This window comes from Chenopodium quinoa, unplaced genomic scaffold (assembly GCF_001683475.1).
Source record: "Chenopodium quinoa cultivar QQ74 unplaced genomic scaffold, ASM168347v1, whole genome shotgun sequence".
In the NCBI taxonomy this organism is placed as follows: Eukaryota; Viridiplantae; Streptophyta; class Magnoliopsida; order Caryophyllales; family Amaranthaceae; genus Chenopodium; species Chenopodium quinoa.
In genome coordinates, this window is record NW_018744662.1 from 3701376 (window position 1) to 3724968 (window position 23593).

The following is a 23593-nucleotide window of genomic DNA, read 5'->3' on the forward strand; positions in this document are numbered from 1 at the left end:
GTATGTATTGGGTTTTCTTGCTTTGGGAAATGAACAGTTTGCGGGGAAATTGAATGTGTAGCTGTTTTGATTCTTTTTCTTAATTTGGTATAATACAAAATTTGTACTCCGAAATCAGTCTACAAAACTCGGTTTCAGCTATTAATGTGTAAGAGTTAATTTAAATATTGCTCAAAAAATTTCAGTCACATAAAAATTTCATAATATTGACTAAAGTCTAAACATGCTAGAAAATATATATTTTTATATTTTTACTGCCCCTAATTTTATGAAACACACATCATCTCCATAATTGGCTGTCGAAAGATAAACTTGTCTGTCCGCCTTTCTGGTGTGAGTCAGGAATCTCAGGATTGCGATTACCACTGACTTGCTGCTCAATTTTTTTGGCATAGTTCTTTCTGCTCTAGCCCATAATCACAACATGCGGTGGTCAAATCATATCCTTAATCTCCTATTTGACCTTGTTTTTTATTAGTATTTTTAATATTATGTTTGTCCTATAAATCTATAATCAGCCATTTGTAAATCTAATATTTTAATTTAATGACATTATTCATCAATTCCTCCACCAAAAGTTTATTCAGCTTAGTGACACCATACAGATGCGGTTAATTCTGTCGACAATCTGATGTATAAACCAGCTCAATTCCAAACAAATGTTCTATTTGTCTTTGGTCCCATAGTGGATAAGTTCATCGCCAAGCAAAATTTAGTAGCCTTTAAGTACTCCCCTACTAATTTAAGCATAGCACTTTGTTTGGAAAAGAAGAGAAGTGAAGAGAAAGGGAGGATAATTTATCTTGATTGGGTAAAGGATTGGGGAAAGGAGAGGGGGCGATCCATTTTGCCTCTCTCTTTAATACATATAATCCCTCTAAATTTGGAGAGATTTGGAGGGAAAATGGAGCTCACCTTTTTCCTTCCTTTCTCTTCTCTTCCCTCTCCTTCCTTTCCTTCTTTGCTATATAAACAAAGCGTAAATGTTTCAGCCTGAGTCTTTCTTAAGATGCATCATACTGTTTGTGTTGAAGTTGTGATATACTGATGTGGGCCCATGTGACACCTTATTGTGATTATTGTACCTAGTCTTCTTCAACGTTTTTGTGGTAAAATATGGATGTTAAGGAGGAAATTGTTTATTGATGTCATTTGAGGTAATATAATTTGAACAGTTGAAGAACGAGGCATTCGGTATGTGTGTGTGAGTTGAATATCTGGTAGGTAAATGCCAACTTTTTTTTTGAATACTGCCCATCAGGGGGTATTTAGTAAAATTTTTGAGGGAGTGGGAGGATGAGAGGGGTGGGGGAGGTGGGGAGAAGGTGAGGATGACGATGAGAGAGAAGGAAGAATATCGTCAGTAAAATTTTTGAGGGAGTGGGAGGATGAGAGGGGTGGGGGAGGTGGGGAGAAGGTGAGGATGACGATGAGAGAGAAGGAAGAATATCGTCCACTACCTCTGAATGATAGCAATGTTAGTAAAAGACAGTGAGGGAAAGGAAGGGGGGGGGGGTGTATATTTCTAATTCTTATTTCCTGGTTGGCTGCTATTTTCATGTACATATATTTGCTAGATAATTGGAACTCTCATTTAGGCTACTTATAGGGCATTTTTGAGTTAGGATTAGGGGCTTTGCTTTGAACTCTCATTTGCTAGATCACCGATATATGGTAGTAAATAGTACATGTAAAAACACATTTTGATTTGCTTTGAATGATTTGTTAAAGATCTAACATAGTGGACCTTTTCATCCTACCCTCTTACCGAGTTACTTTGTATGCATTACTTGGACATGGCTACAACTACAAGTGTATAATACAACGCCAAGAGTATTAGCAATATGTACATCATTTCTTTCTTTCTCTGACATTTTATTGTAACTTCTGCAGTGTTGCTACTGATTATTTTAACATTGTAGTAGAAATCATTCCTCCATTATTGTGAGTTTATGCTTTTTTTTTTTTCTTTTTTTTTTTTGGGCAGCGATTATTTGTTCAAGTTGTTGCTAACTGCAATTCATTTGTTGGAAAGTTGTGTCTTCTTTTCAGATTTGCAGCACACTTAACTTTCCTTCTACTCATCTTATTCATTGTTCTTAAATATAATTTTGGTTGCTGTTAAGCTGAAGCGTTTACAATTTGTTCTTTTATTTATTCTTTAAATCAATTTTTGAATTTTCCCGGACAAACTTTCATCTCTTAAATATCAGTTTTGTTAGCTCCTCCATTCATCGTTTCTTTAATTTTTTGAATTTTCCAGGACAAACCTTCTTTTTTAGTCTAAGATATACTTTACTTTTTGTCTACTGCTGTAACTATTATTTCCCTTTTTTTAAAAAAAAAAAACCAAATAATTGGTGGTGGTTAATCTGTGAAATTTACTATGTTTATTGTTTGATTTTGTGGTTTTTATGATGTTGAATTACAATTATGATATTATCATATTATCAATATGCATGTGATATCTACTGTTAATTCCTCTGTTCCTGTTTACTTAATCTAGCTGATTGTCATTGTAGTTTATGAAATAGGCAAAAAAAAAAACAACCTAACTTAGCTTACATGTATCACGGGGCACTTCACTTTCTTTATTTTTCTTATAATCTGGTTCAAATCATCTTATGGATAAGGATAGAAAATGCAAGGAGTTCAAAATGAAATATGTCTTATGGATCACTGGAAAAATCATAGAAGAAAGTATTTTTCTTGCTATTGTTTCCTAGGATTGGACTTTTTTGTGCCTTTCCGTATGAACAAATAATTTCACAACATGTCTATCTAATGAAGTTTTCTTTGCTTGTATTTTGGAAAAATAGCACTTCAAACTTGACAAATATCATGCTCCTCTCATCTTTAGCTCCTTGGTTCAAGAAATTCATGGTGAGATACTTCAGTCGTGTACTCAAGATTTTCTTTGCCTGTTTTATATTTTGTAGTAGCTACCCCATTCTCAATCAGCAAATTTTTTAGGATGGATTGCTTTTGGTGTAGATCTTGTATTGTGGCTCTTCTGCATTAGGTGTTATTGATTACTGGTTTTTATGCAATTACAGTTTAACTGTTAATTAAGATTCAGCTTTTATAGTTTTGTACCTAAAATTTCATGTTTTAGACATTGATCTATTTGTTAAATTTCATGTTTTCTTTCCTCAATCAAGCCACTGATATAATATGAGTTGTATTAATTAAGTCTCGTAAAATTGCAAGTAATATAGTACTTTGTTTTTCAGAAAATTTGACGAATAAACCTAAACTTCCTGATAAGAATTCTGCACTCATTGCTGTTATTGCTTACAAGGTATATGTTTGCTATAAAATTAATTGAGCAGAATTGGTGCAAGTTAATATGAAATATAGCTTGGAAAATTCAATTTGAGTTAAACTATAACAGCATCGGGAAAAAGTAAAAAAAAAATTGATTGATTTGATAGTTGATAAATTTTCTTAGGCAAATAAAAAGCCATAGGAAGGAGATGATGATGATGATAAAAATGATTTTGAAAGTGATAGGCCTTTCTTTGCAGTTGCTGTAGGTGTTTCCTATCAACCTAATAGTTTTCTGTACTTCCTTTTTTTTTTTTTTTTTTTTTTTTTTTTTTAATATCAATATGTTTGCAATTTTGTTCTTTTCTCCTCAATCTTAGTTACTCTCTCTAAATTGTACTTGGTCATCTTCATCATCTTTGGTAAGTTATTTGATTTTACCTAAATTAATGAATTGTCGTTCTTGTTAAATTTGAATTCGTTTCATTTTAGGTCCTGAGTAATAAATTCGCTGTTTCTTTTGAATTGTTGTTGCTCCTCTTTTTCTTTCATTTCACTCTTTCTCTCTCTAAAATTGGGGTTTGAGAAGATTTAAATGTAATCTCATTTTCCCCATCTCAGTCCCCTATTACATCCCCATTTTCTAGGGTATTGATCTGACCCTCTGATTTTAATCTCTCTTTCTTTTGATCTTCTTGTTTTGCAGGTTGATGTAGCTTACCTGTGTGTTCTTGGGACTGTCGATAACTTGTGATATTATTCCATCAGACCTTACTGTTCTGGTAATTGTGTGGCCTTTTGAATGTTTCTACATATGTGTTGATGCCTTCTTCCAATGGTTTATTTCCCATCAGTGTGTTCTCTTCCTTTTAAGACCTTCCTGTTCAGATTAGATTTAATAACAGATGTACAACTATATTAACCGGTCTGCCTAGATGTTCTATAGCATGTAGTTTTGTTTGTCTTTGCATTGTATCAAGTGATTAATATGGGCTATGATGCTGGAAATAATCGACATGGTAAATGGTATCATGATTTCTTTTTATTGAACTCTTTCAACGCTGTGTACTGTACTTCCATTTTTGTGCAGTTTTGGCTGCATGTTGTTAAGGAAAACGGTAGTATAAAATGCTGAAATTGTGAAGCCTATCATGAAACTCAATCTTAAATTTAAATGAATCTTTAATTTTAACCAAAAAGATACTTTTTTGTTTTCCTTATAAAAATAGAGATGGGGTGAAGTGTTATCAAATTGAGTTAGGAAAAGAATGGTTGCTAGCAAAGATATATGACCTTATACACTTTGGATATTGATGGTATGCCTTGGTGCTTTAAAGATTGCTACTTCAAACCATATCTGCTATGCCTATGAATGCTGTTGTAACGAATGTGAGAAAGAACAAATTAATGAATGCAAAACAAATAAATAGCACACACAGATTTACGTGGTTCACCAACAATGTGTTGGCTACGTCCACGGGCAGGCGAGAGAAAAGCTTTATTGATCTTGAGGAAATTCCAGATTACAGATTGATAATGTCAATTATCAATAATAGACTAAGCTATGAATAAACCCTAACTAGGAATATATATAGCTTCCCCAAATAAGATAGATAAGTGCATAAAAATGGCCCATGAAACCCTAATAAATCGTGTGGGTTCCACCGTGCACAAACGGAGAGCTCTCGCTCACCATCGAGCGAGCTATCGCTCGGACCCCAGTCGAGCTATCGCTCATGGTCGAGCGAGCTATCGCTCGGCCCCTATCTCACCTTCGACCTTCGCGAGCTACCACGCGAGCTACCGAGCGAGCTATCGCTCGGCCTAGTCGAACCAATATGTCTTCGTGAGCTATAGCTCACTCGCATAGGAGCTATAGCTCCAATTTCGTCGCAACTCCATATGCTTCCGAAACTACCGAGCTACCTCTCGAGCTATAGCTCGCTGCTCCTAAACCCAAATTCAAGGCATATTTTCAACAAATGCTGTTTTTCTTTTATCAATCTTATGCCTTATTGTGATATGAGCATATCTATGCTGAATTTCATTTTGGATTTATGTTTTGTCTTTTTACAGGACTCCCCTCCTCTGCTTCGGAATTGTCATCGTATAAAATGCCACCACAATTTGCCACAAGGTACACCGGCAATTCCACTAACATTTGCGGAGGAGGCGAAAGATGGGGAGGGGTGGTGAATGAAGAGCTAGAAGGTGAATAATTGACTTCATTTTCCTTTAAAATTAAAATCTGATCCGTATATCAATGTATCATATATGAAGTATGTGACCCATGCAAAGGTCCTTTTTTATTTCTTCTATGCTTGTATATTTCAAGTCTATCCGTGTTTTAGGCATAGGTCTAACTTTTATAGGAAATTAAACTAAGAATTGCTTCAAACAGAGAACTTGGACTACACTTCGATGGAGGAGAGTGCAATTGAAGGATCCAAGTATGCTGGCCTAAATTAGGAAGGTAGTATGGATGAACCGTGGTGAAGTATGGTCCAACCTCCAAGTCCTTTAGGACTAGAATTTGTCGGATAAAAATATTTCCTTAATTGCAAATTTGAGGCCATAATTATTTTATTATTATTATTATTATTTTTTTTTTGATTGGGAGGCCATAACTATTTACTCTTACAGCTATTATTTATTATTTTATTTAGGATTCAGATTTTTGCTTATATAATTTTGGAAAACTTTGACTTAATAGTTTGATTTTTATTTTTTATTTTTAAAAGGCAAGGAGGACCCTCACCATACCTCAGCCCTCACGGTTTTTGGGTCCATTATTTGCAGGCCATACACTTGGGAGTAGAGGGGAGGGTAAGGGAATCTCTATCCCCAAGCACCCTTATTTGGTAGGATTCGAACCCCAAACTTCTAGGATCTGAGGAAGAAACTTACCAAGTGAGCCAACACTTTATTAGTACTTAAGTTTGAACAATTTAGGGATGTACGAGTTAGGTATTTAGGTTGGTCTTCTTTTACCTTATAATTATATAGACAATTGAAATGTAGATTACCTTTTTATTTTTCCTTCATACGTAACTTAATCTTACCTTATTGATGCGCGCGATTGCACAACTAGTTATACCAAATTCATCCATGACTATGTGTTATATATTTATATCCATTAATAATTCAATAATTTGGTAAGTCTGAGCTATATTTCCTGTAAGCGATGTTGATTTGTTTAAATCCGAGCTGCAAATTTCCTGAACTCTGTTTTAGGGTTTCTTATACTCTTTGAATGTATATGGATTTGTCTTTTCTAGATCTATTTCTTCTTTAATGAATATCTCTTTAAAAAAGATCATCTATGTGATTAATCTACTTGGGTTATGCAAATCAATAACCACCGAATAAGAGGAGCTTCTTGATCACACTATAAGGAGAGGGGTCAATCCACATGACCTTTCTTTTCACTCTTCTCTTTTGTTGTAATTTATTTTATTTTATTTATTTTATTTATCAAAGATGATTATTGAATTAAGTTATTATGTTAAAAAAATTTCATGTCACTTTCTGATGGCTATGTCAATGATTATCCCTGCTGCTCATAAAGCTCCTTAGTGCATTCGAGGCCTTTGTCAGCTGTTGTTGCTCCATGCTTGCACAGGCGATCACAAAAGGCCATGGCATGCATATCAGATATATTTTCTGCATCTGCTATTAATCTGAATGATTTCATGCGGTCTTGCTATTCCACTTGTTAACAGGCCTAGGTCTCTGCAATGTGGCAATGAAGGTTGGTAATTCCCTGAACCATTATTGGAAGATCTAATAATCAGTAATGTATGAATGAAAGCTGATTACACTCACTTCTTTAGTTCCACAAGATAGTCTAGTGCCTGCTATTACATGAGCTGGGGATTCCTGTTCTCTCTCTTGGGCTGTCCTTTTGGTTGCAGGGTGGTGTCTCCTTTTTAAGAAGCATAGTCTTTGAGGTTCTATGGAAGATGGATGCCGTGCCATTCCAAATGATTTTTGGAGCTTTTGCTACAACGAGCACAAGAGGCAGACTGGAAACTTCAAGGAAGTACTAGGAAAAGGAGGCTTTGGTGCTGCAAGGGTGCTCTGGCAGATGAGAGAGTAGTTGCTGTGAATAAACCAGATAATGTTGTCCAAGGAGCTGTTGAAATTTGAGGAGTGAGCATATGAACCTTGCAAGAATGTGGGGAAACATGATCTCTTCGTTTAATGAGCATGTGTTAATTTGGACTAACACTTGCTCTCATCTGAAATCCTTCTTGGCTTGAGCAGATAATATAGACCTCCATGTATAACTCGCATTAGAACCCAACCTTAGCATCCATAAATTCAGAGTTAGGGAAGTACTTATTTTTCAGAGTTTTAACCATCAGTGAGGAAGTGTTGTTTAGGATCCTCCAAGCTTGCTTAGCGAGTAAAGCTTTATTAAAAGCCTTCATGTCCCTCATTCCCAATCCACCATCCTTCTTCGCAGCATACATTCTATCCCAAGCCACCCAAGCCAATTTTTTCTCCTCCTTCCTTTGCCCCCAAAAGAAATTCCGGCAAAGTCTTTCAATCTCATTCAAAATGCAAACAGGAATATTGAAGCATTGCATGGCATACATCGGCGAAGTCTGTTCAAAATGAAAAAAGGGGCGGTGAAGTCTGTTGGGAAGGGTCGTAGCATTGATATTTGGCACGATCCTTGGGTGCCTTCCCTTCCTAGTTTCCGCACTTTTCTGAATGAAACTCATAGTGAGAACTCCCCTAAAGTGGTGCATGATCTGATCAGTGATGGAGAGTGGGATAGGAGTCTCATTAATTCTATTTTTTGCTGAAGCTATAATGAATATCCCTGTTGCTTGCCTCTATGATATGGATAAGTGGATGTGGGTACACTCAAAAAAGGGAGAATTTTCTGTCTGAAGTGCCTACTATGTGCAATTGCAGGCCAATCACACTGATCGTGCTTCTATCTCTGATGCGAGTCGGATCACTATTTGGGGAAAGCTTTGGAATGCAAATATACCTCCAAAAATCAAGCACTTTGGCTGGAGAGCTCTTCAGAACAGCATCCCTGTTAGAAGCATTCTGAAAAAAAGAAATATTTGTGAGGATGATGGTCCGTGCTGTGGGTGAGGCTGCTGAAACAATCATACACTCCCTCTTCACTTGTTCTGACGCTAAGCTGATTTGGTACCTTTCTCCTCTTCGTCTTGATACTAGCAAGTGTGAAGACTCCTCTTTTCTGGTGTGGTGCAGCAAGTTGGAACAATATTATAAGGATAAAGCTTGGTGGGATATTTTTTGGTGCTTAGTGTGGGGAATCTGGTTGAAAAGAAACACTCACTATTTCGAGAAAAAAATATGACTGTAGAGAAGGTGATTTGCAAGGCAATGAATATGCTGGGTGAGTATGAGAAAGCTAATGAAAAAATTCCTTATGAGATGTGTAAGAGGCAAAGTGTTAACAAGAAGTGGTCTCCTCCTGCTGTTGGGTGCTACAAGATTAATTCAGATGCTGCTGTGTTTGGTGACAACACGATAGGCTTGGGTGGGATCATGAGAGATCACCTTGGTGATGTTATGGCAACAACTTGCTGTTTACAGCATGGGTGTTTTGAGGTGGATATTGCTGAAGCTCTAGCAGCAAGACATTGCCTGACCATTGCTTTGGATGCAGGACTTCGTGATTTAGTGCTGGAAACTGACTGCAGCAAGTTGTACCAGTATTTACAGCATGGGAAATGTGAAACTTCAGCTTTTGGTGTTATTGTTAGTGATATTCTGCTCTTGGCTAGCTCTTGCTCTAGTATGGATATTGCTGAAGCTCTAGCAGCAAGACATTGCCTGACCATTGCTTTGGATGCAGGACTTCGTGATTTAGTGTTGGAAACTGACTGCAGCAAGTTGTACCAGTATTTACAGCATGGGAAATGTGAAACTTCAGCTTTTGGTGTTATTGTTAGTGATATTCTGCTCTTGGCTAGCTCTTGCTCTAGTATTTCCTTTTCACAGGTTGGTAGAGATGGCAATTGTGCCGCTCATTTATTAGCTAGAGGTAGCATAGAGTTTGGTGAGATGAGAGTATGGTTAGAAGAAGTGCCACATTGTGCTAGTAATGTTGTGCTGTGAGATTTAACTAGCCTGGAGTAATATTATGCTCAGTTTTTTTCTGTAAAAATAAAAATAAAATGAAATCCTTCTTGGCTGGAAAGAGAGGAGTCAAGTTGAAATAGGCACGGCTAAAGATTTTGCATACATTCACCAGAAATGTCTAGAATGGGCTATCCATTGTGATGTCAAACCTGAAAATTTTGTCTTTGATTGAAGATTTTTATTGATCTCTAAACTTATATTTCTGTTCTCCCTATATAATGTAATACATTAGTAGTATTACTAATTTAATCATGATTCCAATTTCCAAATCAACTAACATTAAAATGATAAACCGACAAGTTGTGCATCACATAATTCACGTTTGTATGACAAGGTTATTCATCGGTCTAAGATCGGATCATATCAAAGACTGAAAATTGAAAATTTAAGATTTGTGGCCAGATCAAATTTGGACAGAGTGATAAAACTAGCCCAAACCCGAGCTGGACCAAACTTAGAATTTTTCAATATTTTAATTTAAATTTTTGTACAATGTTATAAAAAAATAAATATAAAAAAAATGATTGCAATATGAGAAAAGCCAAATTTATCTTTGTGATAAACTAAAATATATCTCTTTCACAATACGGAGTATACTTTTTTTTTCATGAGTTTCCTCACACAAATACACAATATTCAATAGGTGAAAGAAAATACAAGTTTATCTTTTTGATAACTTTTTATCAAATATGAACACACAATTGTTGATTTATTTACAAAAATATTATCTTGACTGGATAAAATTATTATTTACGATTATATGGAGTGCGATTCTTCTAATTTGATAAACAAGATAAATCGTGGCTTCCTCGATAGCTCAAACTCCAGTTTTCCTAACCGGACCGGGTTTTTAACACCCCTACGAACGGGTACGGTATGAACACGACGCAGATAAATTGTTTAAACAGGACTACAGAATTTGGAGGGTGGGAGATACACAAACTCACCTACACCTTGAACCCTCGTCAATCGTCACAATTTCTACTGCAAAGTGTGAGTAAGAGAGCTGAGAATGAGTTGTGGATGCAGAATAACCCAGCATCTCAAAGACTGGGATGGTTTTGGGTTTGGGATTCCCTCCTTTTCTTCTCCCAAATTCAGATTTTCTTCTTTGATTAAACCCCAACTACATTCTCAACCTCGATTTCACAAAATCCCATCTTTTCAATGGACCAAAACTTCAATCACAACAAGATTACTAACTACAAATTACCCTTCTTCTTCTTCTTCTTCTTCTTCTTCTTCTGCCAATTCATTCTCTTTTATCAATTGTCTTCAATCTAAGTTCTCCAATGAAATTCCCACGTTCAACGATTCCTCTTTCAGGTTTTCTTTTATTCCCTTGTTTTTGTTCCAATTACTATACCTTTTTTTTCAAATTTTTTTTTTAATTTAATTCTTACTTAATTTCTTGATGTTTTCTGATGATGTGATCACGAATAATTATCTATGAGCGAATTAGGATAAGTGGGTTTTGTTGATTATATTGCTATATATTATAGCTTGTTTGTATATTAGTGCTATGAAGAATGAATTAATGGTAATGTAGAATTGTTAAATTACTTTGGAAACAATACTGTTTGATCATATATTGATTGAAAATTTTGCTTTTGGGTTTATTTGATGCTTAAGTTTCACTAGGTTCACAATGTCAAGTTTAATGGTAGCTCATTGACTATGCTAAGGGATCTAAAGAGAGAAATATGTTTGTGAATCGCAGTATATTCGTAGGCAATGGTGTTGGGGGGGATTGGGGTCTTCTTACTTTGTTATGGAGTGTGATATAGTTGCATTATAGTCCACAGAAGGATATAATGTTGCAAGAGGCATATGACTATATGAACTGAAGACATGTTGGTACCTTTATTGGCTTTGGCTTTATTCGGCGAAATTAGCTCAAATAGTCGATGAGAATGTAAGCTTGCTAATGCTAAACGCCTAAAGTTAGCTGAAAGTGAAAGAGTAGTTACAGAAAAGCTTTAGATTTGTTTGGCTGAGCTAGTTGAAAATTACAGGATGGCTGAAATGCTAGTCTGAAAGGTTTGTCGAAGTTGAAAAGTTAGCTCCACTAGGGTTGATGCATTTAGTTGAAATTGATGACCTAGCTGAAATTGGAATAATTGGTGGAAATTGGGAGTTGAAAGGTAGTGGCTGAAAATGGCAAAACTTTCTTATCAAATACTTCTTAATTGGCACAGGGAGTGCCTGTGCCTGTGTGGCCTGTGGCACAGGTGTAGTTAATCCTTGTGCTAGTTTGTTCCAAACCTTCTTGTATCTTGGATAATCTTTTGCTGTGGTACAAGCTGTTAAAGCTTGAACATAAAATGCTACTCTTACGCTCATTTTGATGATCTTTGTTTGAAGTAAAGACTCCATGAGTACTAAAAGATGGACAGGTATGAGGCAAAAGAGTCTTTGCTATTAAAATGTACATCTCATATTAGTTATTGTAAAAGCTTATTAATTCCGGCTTATGCCTTAGACCCACTAATGGACTATAACGAGCTGAATAAAGATTATATGTTTATCTATTTGTGCTGTCATGTTAATATCTATTTTCTTTTTTATCGGGTGAAGCCAGAAGGATGATGATTGCGAGCTTTCATCTGAAGGGCTGTCATCAATAGCAGGTTCCCTTTGCCTTCTTAAAACCTTTTTTTTAAGATACTTTTCTGATTAAGAAGGTTGTGTAGTGTCCCGTTTTTGTTTATTTAATGAATTTTTGGAACCCTTCCATCTTCTTTTGACTTTCCTTCATTGGCACTTCACTCTGTCTATATTTATATGTAATCTAATTTTTTCTTATTCCCTCTTTCCTAAATAAAGATGTTCTTGCAAATAGTCAAGAAAACTGAAGTTGGTAACTCTGTGCATGTTTATCTGTATATGTGTACTTTAATGATGTCTTGGTGTCAGATTATTATGAATTTGCAGTTGTAAGTTTAACTGATAAGTTTATAAAATGTGATGGAGGAAGACTTTTTATGATGATGATAATTGGATTTAAATCCTTGTCCTTAGGCAGTACTCCCAGTTACATAGTTTGGTAACTTGGTTACTTGAGACTAGGATGAGGATAGTCAAATTAATTAAATTTTGATTACTGAATCCATGTATGCATAATTTATTACATTTGATATGTAACACATGTTATTCTATGAGGAATTTCTGATGAAGAAGTGTAACGAACATTAGCCTTAGTTAGTGTAATTGAATGAACTGAAATCCAGGTTTTTTAGACTGAATCCTATGTTATCACACACACATTTATAGTTTTTGGTCAGCTAGGAACTAGTAGTATGTTATGGTAGATTTCCTGAAAGAAATAGAGGACTAGGTTGTATTCTTGTCGATAAACCATAAGCCATACTTAATCTGTAATGCTGAATTCAAGGTGAGTATATTTTTTTTGGTGATTCAGCAATCCTCTAGTTGCATGTCATTCTTATACTCTAGATGGGCTGCTTTTTAAAGAGATTTGTCATTAGCTGTGATAATATTCTTTTCTATGAGTAAATGTTTTTTTTTTTTTAAACAGGAGGCATAGTAGCATTGGGGAAGTTTGACGCCTTACACATTGGTCATCGGGAACTTGTAATTCAAGCATCTAAAGCTGGAGCTCCATTTCTTTTGTCATTTGCAGGGATGGCAGAAGTGCTTGGTTGGGCACCTAGGTATTTGCATCTTGTGTATTAGTCTGCTTAGTTTTTATCCCCTGCTCTTTACAATTAGCAAACTTTCTCCTCTGTTCTTTATACAAGTATATCATAGCAGCTAGAGTTTCATGCATCCCAACACAGATTTCAAATCATTTATGTCTTATATAAGTAAAATCCCACATGACTATATTTTTCCTTGAGTAAACCACTATTTAGAATTGTAATGGTCAAAGTGTACTGTGTAAAATCTGTAAATTGTGTTGGAACCCAATTGCTGCGTTAAATGAAGAACAAAGGTAGTAAATTGATTCCGTTCTTAAACTTGTGATTTGTCTGCTCCAGTGAATCTTTGCTTCCATATTTTATAATTCTTGTTCTTTACAAAAGAGGGTTGGGGGGGGGGGTCAAATAAAAGAATATTTTTTTCAAGTACATTGACTGCAGGCTTGCAAAACTAGACTTGCTTTTCTTGCACGTATACAACTGTTGAACAATGTCCTCATCAGGCCTATCAATGTATTGGTGTTATCCTAAGAAATATAATAAATACTTGTATTCACCCTTGGTTAATTTGTTCTCCATGCAACATTTATTTGCTGAGCTTAATTTTCATTTCTTGAGTAGGAGTTTGAGGAATCTAGGTTTTTAAAGATAATAGGCTGATTTTCTTGTTTCTGAACATTACATACAGTATGTTTTATAAACAGGTCTCCCATTGTTGCAAAATGTGATCGCCATCGTATTCTTTCTTCCTGGGCTTCATTCTGTGGTAATGTACCTCCTAAGGAGTTTCTGATTGACTTTGCAAGTGTAAGGCATCTTACTCCTCAGCAATTTGTGGAGAAGTTGTCTAAGGAGCTTGGTGTCAGTGGAGTTGTAGCAGGTTTTCTTGAAAAATCTTTCTCACTCTATGTATTGATTTGTGTATCTGGTATAATTTAATGATCTTATAAAGTTTTGTCATTGCAGGTGAAAATTATAGGTTTGGGTATAAAGCTGCTGGTGATGCATCTCAACTAGTGAGGTTATGTGACGAGTATGGAATACAGGCTTATATAATAAATTCTGTCATGGACCAAAATCAAGACATGGTTAATTCAGCCATATCAGACAAGAAGGAAAGAGGGCAAGTCTCATCCACACGTGTACGTTATGCTCTTAGCAAAGGAGACATAAGCTATGTTTCTGAGCTATTGGGTCGTCAGCATCGCCTCATATTATCAGCTGAAAAGAAGGATGAGTTTGTTGGCTCTAGAAATCGTCTTTCTGCACCTAAATCCTATTTATTAAATCTACCACCGAAAGAGGGCTTGTATCATAACTGCTCCCTTATAGTTGGTGATGAAAATCAGTTGTCATGTAGGGTTGTCATTGATTCAACACACATTCATCTAGAATCAGATGAAAAGGATATCTTTCTTCTTGAAGCTATCAACAATCATCACCTTTTTGGGATTGAGTTTTGTAGCTGAATAAATTTTGATGACTAGAGATTTGATGTATGTGCTAAAGAAGCTGAAGATGATACAAAGTCAATGGAACAGGTACTTCAGGTGAAAGAAACCTGACCTGCATTAGAATTACTCATCTCGATTTGTTCATCTCATGCTTTCCATATTTGATCCCAATCTAATTTTATCGAAAGTTTGAAAGATGCTACTATGGATACAATACGACATCTGGTACTAGTATGATTTGGTTCTTGGATAATTGTCCTTCAATTAGCAAGTTGGCATCAAACCTGCATTGATTCAAGACTGAAGGTTTACAGTAGTTATTGCTGCAGCATGCTAATTGAACAACATACTAGTCTCATTAGTCTTAATTGTTAGAATAGCTCTCAATTTTCTTATTTTATTATAATTTTTGAATTAGTTGCTGAGCACCCATGTAAATGTATTGCATTGATAGTCTATGTGCTACAGATCATATACTTGCTATGTTTTTTGGGTGCAAAAAGAGATTAAAAAAAAAAGGGGGCAATTACAGCCTTCTTCTGGAAAGCAAGGTTTATGTATTTATTTCTTGAAATTGACTTGGGAAAGGTGATGAAAAATATTCCTTGGAATATACTCCAATTACTCAATGACCAAAATTCGAGTCATGGGGATGCTATTCTCACCAGTACCATGCTTTTTTTCATGCAAAGAATATGTGGCTATGTTTTGCCCACAATTTTAAAGCTTGTCTTCTACTCGTAGGAGAGAAGTGATCTTGGTCTAAACCAACAACTTGGAATAGCTAATTACGATAGCGTAATGAAAAATAATACTTCCTCGGTTAACTTTAAGTTGCAATGTTTGTAATATTACACTATTCATATTTACTCATTTGTTAATTAATTCATAATATGTTGGGTAACAATTCATTTTTTTTATTTTTTTTTTTGAAACAAATCAATTCATTAATTTAACTTTATTATTTTTGTATTTAGGGTCTGTTCTCATCGGATTATTTTTAGTTTAGTTCAGATTAACTCAGCTCTAATAAATTTAGTTCAGTTCAGCTCAGCTCCTAATTACTTCTCTCATAAAATATTCAGTTCAGTTCATGTCTAATAAGTTCAGCTGCGTTCAATTTAGTTCAGTTCATTTCAGTCACAACAAACCTTTAGCTCCTTATTTACACTGTTTAAATTTATAATACTATTATTTTACTTTTTCGTGACTATCTATGATTATTGATTAAGGTAGAATAACTTCCTTAATTTTTACCACTAATTGAACAAAAGAGCAAAGACTTGTTTATTTTTATGTCTTGTTTATAAGAAGTAGCTTCAAAGTAAAATATTTTTTATTTTTTAACATAATAGCCGTAAAATAATTATACTCCGTATTTCCTTGATGGAATAAAGCATAGACCAAATTTCGTCACAAAAGAATATTCCCAATTTCCCATCAAGTGTCCCCAATTGTTTAGGAGGACTCGTTTAAAAACGTGAAAACATAATCAAGGATTCTATTCCACAAAATCGTAGTCAATTCTGAAAAAAGGCCCAAAATTGAATCCAATTTCCAAAGTTATTGCGCAAATTAAAGAGAGGCAGAAGAGCGTTACTCCCACGCGAACAGCCGCATTTTCCGGCACCACCCAACAATCCACCTTAAGCATTCCCATTCTCATTGCATTCTCTCTCCTCCTTCATTCTTTGTTTGAATTAATCTGAGGAGAGAGAAAACTTTCATACCCTTTTCTCATTTAAACTTCAGGTCACTTTTCTTTCTCTGTCTTAGTCTTTGATTCCTTGAAATTTTGCTTTTTTAGTGAATTAATTTGTTTAAAGTTTGATTTTAAAAAAAAATTGGATTAAAACCCATATAATTGGTTGCATCAAGTTTGAATTTTGGTGTCAAAGTTGAGAGATTTTTGTACTAATTGGTGTTCTGCTAATTGTTCAATTTTGGGTGTTTGTTGAATGTTTGAAGTATCTCAATCATGAATGTTTGTTTAAACTGCCTAATTTTGTTCTTAATTCACCATCATTACTATCAAATGTATCATGATTAGAATATGCTAGAATTTGAGGTTATTAGAATATGCTAGTATTTGAAGTTATTTGTTGAACAATTTTGTTATTCACCTCATTTTCTTATCTTTTGATTTATATGTATTTTTTTCATAGATTACCTGTCGGACAATCTATTACAAGAATTTGCCGGATATCATGAATATTGTTGTTATTGTTATTAATGAGTATTGTACAATCTTATCTCTATAACTTAACTGCCAACTACCAATAAATTATGGGAAATGGAGAAAACAATGAAGAAGAATAGAGGAAGAAAAAAAGGTTGTTGGTAGAGGTTATTATTTTATTAATGTCGCATTCAAAGTCTTTTTGTGAATGAATGTAACAAGTTGGTTGATTATTCACATGTGTACGCGTCATATTGTGATGTGTATGAGTGTTTGTGTAACATGACTCTTGCTTGTTTGATTACCCTTTTGATAAATTGGTTGTCTTTTGGAAATAGAATATGGTCCTCATGTAATGTCACCTAATAATGTTATTAGTTATCATATATGACTTGGATGGTTGGACCCAATTAGTCAAACATAATATACTTTATTGAGTTTTGAATTTTGATTATGATCTTTAATGTATGTTGTGGCATTTTAAGTGTGGGAATTATGGAGATAAACGTGTTTGTTTTTGTTCATGTGCCAGGAAGTAAGGCCTTTGACCGTGTTAAATCGTCTTCATATACTTGGGGTTGGCTTATATAAAGGTCGGGCTGTCAATATTGTTGACAGCCCGATTTTATTGAACTCAGTCAAAAAGTTCAGGTATTGATCAATATTGTGTGTATATATATATATGTCTTCATTTTCCTGTTTGTTTTTCTCTTATTAGTTGCTTTTCCTTTATTCTTGGAAGCAGGATTCCTTTCCAAGTCACTTCCAAGTCACTTATCAGAAATAATATTCTTTTCGTTTGGGCAAATACTTGTATGAAGGCTATTTGAATATTTGATATACTCTGAATTACTCATTGTGTTTAGGTGATCTCACTTTTTCTGGCTCTTATTCGTGGGTTGCTCTGTTTAGTGATCTGTGTGAGTTTCTACAAAATAGAGCTTGATATTGTTTTATGAGAGTTTTTGAACTTGCTGTGCATCATGGGTACCTTGTCCGGAAGCCTTCAACGACCTCTATTCACAGCTGCTGCTGTTGCCGTGGCATCTGTTTCAACTGATCTTCCGAACAAGTTAACGGATACCAAACAATCTGATCCTTCTGTTGCCTCAGAAACATTGGCTTCATCATCAGATTCATCACCCCATGACTCAGCTCACAGTTCAGGATTGTCATGGGTGTCTAACATTTCAGTTTCCAAGCTTGCAAGGTTGTCGTTTGTGACCAGAATCCGGGTGCCAGTGCCTAATATAAACTATCATCCAATACCAAATTCAAGCTGCAGTTTTGCTGGAAATTCAGTGGGTTCATCTCCCATTTTGGTTAACCTTTACCAGTCTGCTGAGTTAGCCAAGGCCTCGAAACCCAAAACATATTCTTATCCTAGTCCAAGCGTGCCATCCTCAGACTTGTACAGGTGGCATTTGCCTGAGCCTAGTACTGTTGATGTTGCTGGAAAGTCAGATTGCTCTTCTGCAAAATCTAGGACAGTGGTGGTTTTGCTGGGATGGTTGGGAGCAAAGCAGAAGCATTTGAGTAAATATGCAGAATGGTATACTTCAAAAGGCTTTCATGTAATCACCTTCACTTTTCCAATGTCTGAGGTTCTCAGCTACCAGGTTGGTGGGAAAGCTGAGCAGGATGTTGAGTTGCTTGTAAACCATCTTGCTGACTGGCTAGAAGAGGAGCATGGCAAGAACCTTGTTTTCCACACCTTCAGTAACACGGGTTGGTTAACGTAAGTCACCATCTCATTTTCTTGCTTACCTCGTTTATATTCTCAATTTGCTTGTTATTTTGCTAATTAGATGTTCTTATGTCACCTTAAATAGATACGGAGTTGCTCTGGAGAAGTTTCATAAGCAGGACCCTTCTTTAATAGGGAGAATTAAAGGCTGTATCGTGGATTCAGCTCCAGTTGCATCCCCAGATCCTCAGGTAATTATGCTGAAAATTTCTCTTTTTACATGTATGTATGGAAATCAAAATGTATATTTTTAGTTGCTTGGTGAGGGGAATTACTTATTTATATTCTACTTTGAATGTCAATGGCAATTATCAGCCTTTAGAATTACCGTGAGCCATTTTGTCACTCTACTTGTATGAGGATGTTTCTTCATGCCTTGAACATGGATTTTGGCCTACAAAGGAGAGTATTAACGCTCAAGTTTTTTAGGAGCTTCTGCACTTTTCTAATGACAACATTACTTATCTCCAAGCAGGTATGGGCTTCAGGTTTCTCTGCTGCTTTTCTGAAAAAGCAAAGTGTAGCAACAAAGGGGAGAACAGCCTCATGTGATTCGGATGAAGAGGATTCTGTTGTTGCGAGAAGTGTTAATGAGCTAAAACCTGCAGTGACTGAAACAGCTTTACTTGTATTCTTGGAGAAGTTCTTTAAAGTTGTATTGAACCTTCCTCCAGTGAATAGGTAATTACTATCCTTTTCTGGGTTTTACTTATTGACAGTTACAACTCCTTAAGAGCTACGACCACTGGTTGACACAAATCTGATTACTTGTCACTTAGTGATATTAATGAATAGAACATGTTTGATAACGTAATACCCAATCCATATATAGTTTTCTACAGAATGCTCGCTTCTCCTCAATGGACACATTCTACATTCTCATGATAATTTACAAAGTAACAATTTGTCCATTGATGTTTGATGCCTTACATTGATGTGTCTGCATTTCTACTTTACATTGAAGTGTCAAGTGCCCTTGCTTATATTTTTGATGCTTTGATGGAGTCGTAATTCTTATACTCTTGCTGTTCAATTTTTACAGGAGACTGACTGATGTTATGGGATTGCTGTCTTCTAAGCAGCCAAGCTGTCCGCAGCTATACATATACAGTTCTTCAGACAGGGTTATTCCTGCAAGTTCTGTGGAATCATTTATAGAGCAGCAGCGGAAATCTGGGCATGAGGTTAGATCGTGCAACTTCATCTCCACGCCTCATGTAGATCATTTCCGGAATGAACCACAATTGTATACATCTCAGCTAACAAAATTTTTGGAAGATTGTGTACTTAAGTGTTGCAAAGGATCTTTTTGAACAGATACCATTGATTCTTTATACAAACCTATTCAAGGTTATATGTGATAGATAGGATGATTTTTAACTGATCATTTTAAAAACTAGGGTAGTAACTAAGTAAGATTTGCCCTAAAGCCTCTTGTAACAAGTTATACAATTGTACAAAGCATTCAAAAGTTTTAGCCTCTAGTCGATGTTTTCATGCAGTTATTGTTGCACGCCGTATATCACCTCTACTGCTTTTCCGATCATACAGCAAATGCAGAATTGGTCTTATTTTGTTTAGTTTGTGCTCTTTGGTGCCTATAATATTGTCCGCTGTTTGGTCCAGAGCATAACAATCCTGTAATCAGCCATTCTTTATTGGTTATTGTGTTCACCAAGTCATTGTCGAAACTTGCTGTGTAATACAGAATTTTAACGCCAAGGACTAATCAAGAATGGAAGTGTATCTTGCCTCACCTTTCATGATTTAAAGCTCCGAGTGAACCCGAAATAGGCCATGGTCAGGTACAGCTGTATAGGCTTACAACTTGCTAACCCAAAATGGCTATTGTGTCTTAGATACTCTTTGCCCCCCCAAAAAATGGCATTAAGATATAAACATCAATCTAAACCATCAAATTATTGTCCCCTCATCGTACATCATTCCCTTAGTCATTCCGCGGTTCCTGTTTCCGTCTCTCCTCATGTAGCGTTGTTTATCTTCATCAGCCACCACTCCAAGCACCGGCATACACCATCCATCACGCCGAGCAGGTGGCAGATGGTGTAACAACAGCCCTTCTTAGAAAGAAAGTAAGAACTCAATTATGACCGGCCAAGTGGAAGTTACAACTACCTAAATTTGTTGTGTTGTCTATAATGAGTGGAACACCAAACAATGTAATGATTGGAATAATCTTTAAGTTGATGAATCATGATTGTTGAATTATGCAGACAAATGAGTAATGGCACTATATGACAACATATTTATTGTATGGTAGACGTGCAATAGTACTACTTTAAATGACCCATTTTTAAAGCAATAAAGATGAAGTAATATGTTGTAGACAAGTGATTGGCCAAAGAGAGATAATGGGTTGGAAGAAAATTTTCCTATGCATATGTATTGTTCTAGTTTGTAAGGAAATTTTAGTTGAAAGGACAATACAATTTCAGCTCAAGTTTCCTTGTAAAAATTTGGATGCAACCTATAAATGATTAAATACCATCAATTTTTTTTTTTTTTTTTTTTTTATATGATATTTTTGTATTCGCAAAAGTCTTCACTTAGAATCATCGATGACAATATTTTGGACTCAATTATTGTCAACAATAACATGAGATTGATAAAAATAAGTATTAAAAAGGTTTAACCTACAATAAATATTTATGAATTTAACACTAATATAGATTCTAGTATGAATGAATTTGAGATGAGTTTCTCAATTTTTGATATATTTTACTTAGGCTCATTCATTTAAAAAATTGTATAAGGAAATGAAAAGGAATAGACAAGCTAAGCTAAGTATTGACAATTTTGTCTTACAAATTAATATCTTCCTTGTAATAAATAAAAGTGTTTTTTAAAAAGATGTGATCCACAAATATTGGTCACGCAAAGTTGCAATCTCACTATGAAATTACATTGATATGTGACAGGGTAAAGTCGTATCCCCTAATAAAAAATAATTACCTAAATCACTACCTAGGGTAGATAGGGAAGTAGGGTCGATCTCCACATGGAAACAGGTCTTTTTAATTCTAATTAATTAATATAATCAAATTATCTAAGTAACCAATATTTTAAATGTGAATTCTATACTACGAAGAGTGAGTTTAGGGAGAAAAGAATCAATAATAAGGAAACCTAGGGTCACAGGTTCACCAATAATTAATATTCCGGGATAGAACGAAGTAATTAATAATTAACAATGCACGAATAACATGACTAACAGGCTCTCGCAATTTATTAATCAGCATAGATCTAACATGCTCTCGCAATTTATTAGACCTAACTTCCTAGTAAAAATAGCCTTTAATATTAAATCAACATCTGCTCGATTCATCAATTCAATATTGCTAAACATTCACAATCAAATTACATCTGCTCAATTCATAATCTAATTGCAAAGAATTGAAACAATTCAATAGGAAATTATCATGCAATATCAACAATCAATAATAACAAACTATCCCTTCATATTAATTATGGATCCCCATAAACCCTAGAATTAAACTACTCACTAATCATCATAATTAAACCAAACAAATAAATAAATAAGAACATGATCAAGAAAGCAATTAAAATAACTGAAATTAAAGAGGGAAGAAATTGTACCAAACTAAATCTGGAATTAATGAAGGAATTAAGAACAAGAGTTAGAGAGAATTTAAGAGAGAGAAAAATACTAAGTAGAGAGAGAAAGTCTAAGAGAGAGAAGGTAAGTAAATAATCCGTACAAAACGTATATATACTTCTCCTAAAACAAGAATTAACTAAACTAAATCAGACACTAGGAAAAACACGCGCCCGATCGGGCGAAGGGGCGCCCGATCGGGCCCGCCCGTTTTTCTATGCCTAGTCTAAAGTGTCGCGCCCGATCGGGCGCGCCTTTTCTTGATAGCCTTCATGCGCGCAGCCGCCCGATCGGGCGTATGCTTGCCCGATCGGGCCCAGTCTTCATCTTCAAGGCTTGGACTTCGATTGGGCTAGATTTCTCGGCCCAATCCATATTTCCTCTCGGGTCTCGAATACATGGTCCAATTGCCTCGTGATCCAAATAACCGAGCCCTTAATCACCGGCTTGATGGCTCTAGCCGGCCTTAGGCTCCAAAAGTGGTCGTAAGTTGTGTTCCTCCAATGCTCGTAGTCGCTTCATAAAAATCCCGGGAAAATGCTCCAAAGGTGCAATTCCCTGCAAAACTTAACCAAAACTACAAAAACACTAGAAAACACATATTAGTAATAAAAGTGGCCCTAAAGGGCCAAAAACACTACTAATTATGACCAAGGGACGGGGGTAAAACACTATATAAAATAGACATATCAATATGTTATTTCATTAAACATTAATCTACATCTACTTGTTAAATTAAAGTAATTTATCAAATAATTAATAGAACAATTACGGGTCTGTTCTCTTACGTTGAAATTCAGTTCAGTTCAGTTCAGCTTAGTTCAGTTCAGTTCAGTTCAGCTGAGTTAAATTAATGAGAACATGCCCTACATGGCTAGGCTAGGCTAGGCTAGGCAAGCATTTGTTGCATTAGAAACACACACTATTGAAGGTTTACATTGTTTGATGAGCTATCAACACATATAACACTTATACAAAGTAAGTAGTATTTCCTATAAATCTATAATGTACTTTAAAGTTAAGTGTAGGCGAATGTATTATTAGATATATCCGAGTATATGATAGACACGTTAACATTAAGTTATTACTACTTCGTGTATATATTTTTTGCAAGAAATAATTACTATATCCGTGTTTTATTATCTTAGAATGATTTATTATTGATGAGTATAACATATTACTACCTATTAATGTATTTTTGAAATTTCACCTATGTTAATTCGCGCCACATTTATAGACAGGGTAATAGAGCAGCAGACTATGTTGCTTCTTTGGGCCATTTATGCAAGCTCACCAAGATATTGATCTGTTTATAGATTGTAAATTTTCTTTATTTATTTATTATGATAATTTAAGGTATAGTCTTGAGAGAAGATAATCCTAACTTCTTGTTCACCTTTCATTTTTAAAAAATAATGTATTTCTTCCAAATAGAAGATTATAAGTCCTAATTTTAAGCTTTCTAATTAAAAGGTAAAAACTAAAAATATACCGGGTGAATGAGTCACGCAC

The 23593-nt window shown here is 35.2% G+C and overlaps 3 protein-coding genes across 6 annotated transcripts; 2 read left to right on the top strand and 1 right to left on the bottom strand.

The window, feature by feature from the left end:
• Positions 1–7562: 7562 nt before the first annotated feature.
• LOC110701828 (uncharacterized mitochondrial protein AtMg00310-like) lies at positions 7563–7868 on the bottom strand. The gene has a single exon (XM_021879449.1). The coding sequence runs from the start codon at positions 7866–7868 to the stop codon at positions 7563–7565; it is 306 nt and encodes a 101-aa protein (XP_021735141.1).
• A 2408-nt stretch (positions 7869–10276) lies between these two features.
• LOC110702113 (FAD synthetase 1, chloroplastic-like) lies at positions 10277–15064 on the top strand. Of its 2 annotated transcripts, XM_021879772.1 has the most exons (5): positions 10277–10728; positions 11980–12032; positions 12941–13076; positions 13769–13944; positions 14031–15064. In XM_021879772.1, exons 1-5 carry the CDS (start codon positions 10415–10417, stop codon positions 14531–14533), a joined length of 1182 nt encoding a protein of 393 aa, XP_021735464.1. In that variant the 5' UTR covers positions 10277–10414; the 3' UTR covers positions 14534–15064. The 2 variants fall into 2 exon arrangements, with proteins under 2 accessions (XP_021735464.1, XP_021735465.1); XM_021879773.1 differs by lacking the exon at positions 11980–12032 and having other exon boundaries at positions 10582–10728.
• An 858-nt stretch (positions 15065–15922) lies between these two features.
• On the top strand, positions 15923–20649 carry LOC110702115 (transmembrane protein 53-A-like). Of its 3 annotated transcripts, none has more exons than XM_021879775.1 (6): positions 15923–16270; positions 17230–17348; positions 17443–18435; positions 18530–18635; positions 18920–19125; positions 19487–20649. In XM_021879775.1, exons 3-6 carry the CDS (start codon positions 17681–17683, stop codon positions 19755–19757), a joined length of 1338 nt encoding a protein of 445 aa, XP_021735467.1. In that variant the 5' UTR covers positions 15923–16270; positions 17230–17348; positions 17443–17680; the 3' UTR covers positions 19758–20649. The 3 variants fall into 3 exon arrangements, with proteins under 3 accessions (XP_021735467.1, XP_021735466.1, XP_021735468.1); XM_021879774.1 differs by having other exon boundaries at positions 17564–18435; positions 19487–20648; XM_021879776.1 differs by lacking the exons at positions 15923–16270; positions 17230–17348 and having other exon boundaries at positions 17364–18435.
• The last annotated feature ends 2944 nt before the right edge of the window (positions 20650–23593 follow it).

Coding starts and splice junctions, on each gene's coding strand:
- LOC110701828 (XM_021879449.1), bottom strand. CDS start 7,868: ATGTATGCCATGCAATGCTTCAATATTCCTGTTTGCATTTTGAATGAG.
- LOC110702113 (XM_021879772.1), top strand. CDS start 10,415: ATGAGTTGTGGATGCAGAATAACCCAGCATCTCAAAGACTGGGATGGT. Junction 10,729..11,979: donor TTCAACGATTCCTCTTTCAG/GTTTTCTTTTAT, acceptor TATCGGGTGAAG/CCAGAAGGATGATGATTGCG. Junction 13,945..14,030: donor TGTCAGTGGAGTTGTAGCAG/GTTTTCTTGAAA, acceptor TTGTCATTGCAG/GTGAAAATTATAGGTTTGGG.
- LOC110702115 (XM_021879775.1), top strand. CDS start 17,681: ATGGGTACCTTGTCCGGAAGCCTTCAACGACCTCTATTCACAGCTGCT. Junction 18,436..18,529: donor AGTAACACGGGTTGGTTAAC/GTAAGTCACCAT, acceptor CACCTTAAATAG/ATACGGAGTTGCTCTGGAGA. Junction 19,126..19,486: donor AACCTTCCTCCAGTGAATAG/GTAATTACTATC, acceptor CAATTTTTACAG/GAGACTGACTGATGTTATGG.